The following is a 7,170-nucleotide window of genomic DNA, read 5'->3' on the forward strand; positions in this document are numbered from 1 at the left end:
CTCGTGCCCTCACTCTCTCTCGCGCCCCCGTCTCTCTCTCTCGCACCCTCTCTGTCTCTCTCTCGCCCTCCCTCTCTCTCTGTCTCTCCCTCTCTGTCTCACACCCTCTCTCCTTCTCACGCCCCTGCTCTCTCTCTCTCTCTCTCTGATGTCCTCTGAAACGATCCACAAGTAGGCGTCCTGTCTCCCCGATGTAGAGGAGACCACAACGGATGCAGTAAATGACGTGTGTGGAAGTGCAGGTGAATCTCTGACGGATGTGGAAGGAACAGGGGGGGGGGGGATCAATCACGCCAGGGACAGGTCAAGTCGGAAAAGCTAGGGGAGGTTTTTCAGCTTCCAGTCCTTGGACGGACGCTACGGAAATACTATCCAAATATTTAAGCTTCTGACCCATCAGTCATTTCAGGCAGGTGTGTTCCAGGTACCCACTGGGCTTCTTGCGAGAAACATTGTCCTCAACCGTCCTATGTCTTACCTTAAATCCATGGTTTTACCCTTGTATGAGTGGAAAAGGTATCTTCTATGCCCTTCATCGCCTCATAATTCCCCCCCCCCGCCCCAGTCAGGTTCCCTCCCCCCAACCTTCTCTGCTCTGAGGAGAGCAATCCCAGTCTACCCCATCCTAGTTGAGACCCAGGCAACATCCTGGTACATCTCCTCTGCACCCCCTTCTAGCGCAGTCACACCCCCTTCTCTATCGTGCGGTGACCAGACCTGCATGCAGTTGTGGCCTAACCGATGAAAGATTCCCTACAGCGTGGAAACAGGCCCTTCGGCCCAACCAGTCCACACCGACCCTCCGAAGAGTAACCCACCCAGACCCACTTCCCTCTGACTAATGCACCGAACACCCGTGGGCAGTTTAGCACGGCCAATCCACCCTGACCTGCACGTCTTTGGACTGTGGGAGGAAACCGGAGCACACCCGCGCAGACACGGGGAGAATGCGCAAACTCCACACAGACTGTAGGCTGCTCTGAAATCTAGTAACGGCCGAACAGGCCGGGGCTGTTTTCCCTGGAGCGTCGGAGGCTGAGGGTGTGACTTTTATAGAGGTTTATAAAATTATGAGGGGCATGGATAGGGTAAATAGACAAGGTCTTTTCCCTGGGGCAGGGGAGTCCAGAACTCGAGGGGCATAGGTTTAGGGTGAGAGGGGAAAGATATAAAAGAGACCTAAGGGGCAACTTTTTCACACAGAGTGTGGTGCGTGTATGGAATGAGCTGCCAGAGGAAGTGATGGAGGCTGGTACAATTACAACATTTAAGAGGCATTTGGGTGGGTCTATGAATAGGAAGGGTTTGGAGGGATATGGGCTGGGTGCTGGCAGGTGGGACTGGATTAGGTTGGGATATATGGGTCGGCATGGACGGGTTGGACCGAAGGGTCTGTTTCCGTGCTGTACATCTCTATGACTCTAAGTCAGGCAGCATCCAAGGAGCAGGAGAATCGATGTTTCGGACAAAAGCTCTTATTGAACCTGCAACCCATTCTAAAAGACGCAAGACTTAACAACAACTTAGGTTTATTAAATATATTGTTTCAGTTGCAAGACACTGATCTTTTGCTGTAAATTCTGTGTCTTACTGTCCTGCCACACAGCCACCTGATGAAGGAGCAGCGCTATTCGAAAGCAGAACATTCCCAGAAAACCTTCCATAAGCCAGGAATGGTGTAAAGCTGAGGTGCGTGATTTATATGGGAAAACAAATCACGCCGTTTTTCAGAACAGCATAAAATCCTCTTCGGGTTCGTGAAATCAGGGAGTAACGTGGGCCTTTGGTAAAAGCGAAATTGTGTAAAGGGAGCGTTTGAAAAGCGAGGGACACCTGTACTTCCAAATAAACCTGTTGGACTATAACCTGGTGTTGTGGGATTTTTAATTATGGCGACTTGACCACCTCTGTCCCCACCTCCCGGTGTGTTGCTTAAGGGTCTATTTACAATCGGGCCCACCTCTGACTTGACCACAGCTGTCCCAATCCTCCCGGTGTGTTGCCTAAGGCTCCATTTACAATCGGGCCTACCTCTGACTTGACCACAGCTGTCCCAATCCTCCCGGTGTGTTGCCTAAGGCTCCATTTACAATCGGGCCTACCTCTGACTTGACCACAGCTGTCCCAATCCTCCCGGTGTGTTGTTTAAGGCTCCATTTACAATCGGGCCTACCTCTGGCTTGACCACAGCTGTCCCATTACTCCTGGTGTGTTGCTTAAGGCTCCATTTACAATCGGGCCTACCTCTCACCTGACCACAGCTGTCCCCACCTCCCGGTGTGTTGTTTAAGGCTCCATTTACGATCGGGCCTATCTCTCACTTGACCGCCTGTGTCCCCATCTCCCGGTGTGTTCCTTAAGGCTCCATTTATGATCGGGCCTACCTCTCACTTGACCGCCTGTGTCCCCATCTCCCGGTGTGTTGCTTAAGGCTCCATTTACAATCGGGCCTACCTCTCACCTGACCACCTCTGTCCCCACCTCCCGGTGTGTTGTTTAAGGCTCCATTTATGATCGGGCCTACCTCTGTCCCCATCTCCCAGTGTGTTGCTTAAGGCTCCATTTATGATAGGGCCTACCTCTGTCCCCATCTCCCGGTGTGTTGCTTAAGGCTCCATTTACGATCGGGCCTACCTCTAAGAAGTCCACCACTGTCCCCACCTCACGATGTGTAGCCTAAGGGCACCATTTACAAAATCGGGCCTACCTCTGACTTGTTGCTCCAGGCCGAGAATGACGGAGACGGCCTGGTGGAGGATCAGGAGCTTGGTCTGCGGCTTGTCGTTCTTCATGTGGAGTTGGCACATGCGGCCCAGCTCCTTGAAGGCCTCGTTTATGTCGCGCACACGGAGGCGTTCCCGGGCATTGTTCGCCATGCGCCGGTCCTTCTCCCGCTCGGCCTTCTGCTCCGGGTTCAGGTCGTCGTCCTCGTGGTTACTGAAACGGGGGTTGGGGAAGGGGAGGAGGGATGGGGAGAGGTCAGGTGAGCTGGAGGTGGTTTGGGGGGGGCAAGTGGGGGAGAGAAACAGACCGCGCGCGTGACGCAACGGAGATCACCCTCACCGGGAGCCGGATTGGGGGAACGGCGATGGATTATTTACCCAGAATGTGGCAACGGGGAGAAGGGGGGGGGGGAGGAGGGGGGATGGGATGTGCAGCAAGACCAGAGCGTCTCCTCATACAGCACAGAAATAAACCCTTCGGCCCAACTCACCAGCACTGCAACGGAAAGCACCAAATGATGCGGTGGTCGTCATGGCGATAGGATTCCGGTACAACAGCACGCCTGCTCAACCACAGAATCCCTACACTGTGGAAACAGGCCACTCGGCCGATCGAGTCCATACCAACCCTCTGAAGACCATCTCACCCACACGCACACCCCTACCCGATCCTATTACCCTAGCATTTCCCAACGCCAATCCACCCTAACCTGCACATCCCTGGGCACTATGGGACAATTTAGCATGGCCAATCCACCCTAAACTGCACATCCCTGGGCACTATGGGACAATTTAGCATGGCCAATCCACCCTAACCTGCACATCCCTGGGCACTATGGGACAATTTAGCATGGCCAATCCACCCTAACCTGCACATCCCTGGGCACTATGGGACAATTTAGCATGGCCAATCCACCCTAACCTGCACATCCCTGGGCACTATGGGACAATTTAGCATGGCCAATCCACCCTAACCTGCACATCCCTGGGCACTATGGGACAATTTAGCATGGCCAATCCACCCTAACCTGCACATCCCTGGGCACTATGGGACAATTTAGCATGGCCAATCCACCCTAACCTGCACATCCCTGGGCACTATGGGACAATTTAGCATGGCCAATCCACCCTAACCTGCACATCCCTGGGCACTATGGGACAATTTAGCATGGCCAATCCACCCTAACCTGCACATCCCTGGGCACTATGGGACAATTTAGCATGGCCAATCCACCCTAACCTGCACATCCCTGGGCACTATGGGACAATTTAGCATGGCCAATCAACCCTAACCTGCACATCCCTGGGCGCGACGGGACAATTTAGCACGGCCAATCCACACTAACCTGCACATCCCTGGGCACTACGGGACAATTTAGCACGGCCAATCCACCCTAACCTGCACATGTTTGGACTGTGGGAGGAAAGTGTAGCACCCGGAGGAAACCCACGCAGACACGGGGAGAATGTGCAAACTCCACACAGACAGTCACCTGAGGGAGGTATCGAACCCGGGTCCCTGGCGCCGTGAGGCAGCGGTGCTAACCATGGCAATTGTGCAGGGGTGCGACCATACCTGGAATACTGTGTGCTGTCTGTCTCTGAGGATGGATTTTCTGGCTAGGGGAGGGAGTGTAAGAAAGACTGATTCCTGGGACGGGAGCAAGTGTCATATGGAGGGAGGCCGGATCAGTTAGGACTACGTTCACTGTTGGGGGGGGGGGTTTAGAGAAATGGGGGTTGGGGGAGGAATCTCATAGAAACCTGTAAACATCTAACAGCACATTCCCGATGATGAGGAGTCACGGTCGAAAGGAGATGGGGCGGGACAGGAGGTGAGGAGAAATGTGTTCACCTAGAGAGTGGGGATTCCTTGTCCCAGAAAGCGGTCAGGTGTCCGAACATGGTGTCAGAGGTGGCCATAATTCTCAGAGGAAACCCCGACCCAGAATCCCCAGTGCCCACGTGACCCAAATCGGAACAGATTAAATGTTACAGAGAGTGTAGGCCCGGAGGGGCTGTCTCTCCAGGCTGGGGCGGTCAGACACTGGGTGGTGGGAGTTGGGATGGGGTCTTGGGACTCACAGGATAAAGGGGCATGCATCCGAGAGACGGATAGATTTTTCATCTCTGGGAGGGGACTGGCGAGAGGTGGGAGTTCTGCTGAGATGCGAACGAGGGGATTTGCGTTGGGGAGTGTGGAGGGGTCTGGAGTCACGTGTAGGCCCAGACTAGGTAAGGACAGCAGATTTCCCCCCCTCCCCCCCACCCCATCAGTTAGCAAACCCTGATGGGGCTCTTAAGGCAAATCCACCACCATTAGAGTAACTTTTAATTCTGTGTTGCAAATTTGGAGGGGGATTTGAACCCAGTGCCCTCTGAACTTTAACTCTAATCCAGTGACCCCCCCCCTCAAAACAAGGGTTGGCTGAATCACGATGGAACAGAACAGACTCAAGGGGCAGAGTGGTCACCACTAGTTGCTATGAGAGATTGGGAACAGCAGAACACGTAGACTTTGTGAACAGGACGGGGACGTGTGAGGGGGACAGCGCGATGGGCAGCGCAGGATCGGGGGTGAGGGGAGACAGCGACCCACCTTGAGCGACTCCGGCTAAGCTTGTCTTTCCTGGGATCACTGGCGTCGTCGTCCTCCGATAGGTCGTCTTCCAACTGGGAGCTGAGACTGTTCTCCTTCTCTTTGTCATCTGCTTTGGTCTCCGAGGAGAGCGCCTGGGCACCCCCAGAGGCAAAAGCTGCCAAAAGGAGCAGGGGAGGGCGTTAGGGCAGAGGGCAAATGGACCGACACGCCAGAGAGAAGGTGGCTGTCAGGCAGTGGTCAGGGTCCGGGCCGTGGTTCTGGGCAGCAGGGGGGGTTGGTGCTAGGGTTTGGAGTTGGGTTAGGGTTGGGGTCAAGGGTTGGGGTTAAGTGCGCAGGACAACTCCTACCTCAGCCCTGTGCTGGGTGGGTGGGTTAGGGTTAGGGTTAGGGTTAGGGTTAGGGTTAGGGTGCATGTGGGCCAGCTTCTACCTGGACACACACCCTGTGCTGGGTGGGTGGGTTAGGGATAGGGTTAGGGTTAGGGTGTGTGTGTGGGACAGCGCCTACCTGGACACACGTCCTGTGCTGGGTGGGTGGGTTAGGGATAGGGTTAGGGTGTGAGTGGGACAGCGCCTACCTGGACAGACGTCCTGTGCTGGGTGGGTGGGTTAGGGTTAGGGTTAGGGTGGGTGTGTGGGACACCTCCTACCTCTGCACACGTCCTGCGCTGGGTGGTTGGGTTAGGGTGAGGGTTAGGGTGAGGGTTAGGGTTAGGATGGGTGTGTGGGACACCTCCTACCTCTGCACACGTCCTGCTCTGGGTGGTTGGGTTAGGGTTAGGGTGGGTGTGTGGGACACCACCTACCTCTGCACACGTCCTGCGCTGGGTGGTTGGGTTAGGGTTAGGGTTAGTGTGTGGGACACCTCCTACCTCTGCACATGTCCTGTGCTGGGTGGTTGGGTTAGGGTGAGGGTTAGGGTGAGGGTTAGGGTTAGGGTGGGTGTGTGGGACACCTCCTACCTCTGCACACGTCCTGCACTGGGTGGTTGAGACCGGCAGCAGCGAGAGCTGCAGAAACGACACTGGGCAATCCTGAGAGACTGGAATGGAGATTTGTTGCTTCCTCACGATGAGTAGGTACCTGTGGGTGAAACAAGCAAGGACACGGTCAGACTGCCATCAGGAAATCCGACTGACCTCAACTTGTAGAGGTCACTGTCTGGGCACAGCGGGCACCATCTCCCTCTGTCCATCTCTCCCTTGCCCGTTCTCTGCTTTCAGAACATAGAACAGTACGGGGCAGAACAGGCCCTTCGGCCCTCGATGTTGTGCCAACCTGTGAACTATTCTCAGCTCGTCCCCCTACACTATCCCAAAATCATCCATGTGCTTATCCAAGGATTGTTGAAATCTCCCTAATGTGGCTGAGTTACCTACATTAGCAGGTAGGGCCTTACCACTCTCTGAGTAAAGAACCTGCCTCTGACATCTGTCTTAAATCTATCACCCCTCAATTTGTAGTTATGTCCTCTCGTACACGCTGATGTCATCATCCTAGGAAAAGGACTTTCACTGTCTCCCCTATCTAATCCTCTGACCATCTTGGATGTCTCTATCAAATCCCCCCTTAGCCTTCTTGTTTCCAATGAGAACAGACCCAAGTCTCTCAGCTTTTCCTCATAAGACCTTCCCTCCTGACCAGGCAATATCCTGGTAAATCTCCTCTGCACCTTTTCCAATGCTTCCACATCCTTCCCAAAATATGGCGACCAGAACTGTACACAATATTCCAAGTGTTTCTACACCAGCGTTTTGTATGGCTGCAGCATGAAATTGTGGTTCTGGAACTCAATCCCTCTACCAATGAAACCTAACACACCGTATGCCTTCTTAACAGCACTATC

At 54.2% G+C, this 7,170-nt stretch overlaps 1 protein-coding gene across 1 annotated transcript in view; it reads right to left on the reverse strand.

Annotated features, from left to right (window-relative positions):
- Positions 1 to 6,407, reverse strand: part of LOC122547332 (transcription factor XE1.1) — a gene marked incomplete at its 5' end in the record, with an annotated part of 9,409 nt that extends 3,002 nt beyond the window's left edge. The window contains 3 exons of the mRNA XM_043685975.1: positions 2,708 to 2,937; positions 5,323 to 5,479; positions 6,287 to 6,407. Coding sequence (XP_043541910.1) covers positions 2,708 to 2,937; positions 5,323 to 5,479; positions 6,287 to 6,407 — 508 coding nt within the window. The remainder of the gene's footprint in view (positions 1 to 2,707; positions 2,938 to 5,322; positions 5,480 to 6,286) is intronic.
- Between the last annotated feature and the right edge of the window lie 763 nt (positions 6,408 to 7,170).

This window comes from Chiloscyllium plagiosum, unplaced genomic scaffold, assembly GCF_004010195.1.
Source record: "Chiloscyllium plagiosum isolate BGI_BamShark_2017 unplaced genomic scaffold, ASM401019v2 scaf_12185, whole genome shotgun sequence".
NCBI lineage: Eukaryota > Metazoa > Chordata > Chondrichthyes > Orectolobiformes > Hemiscylliidae > Chiloscyllium > Chiloscyllium plagiosum.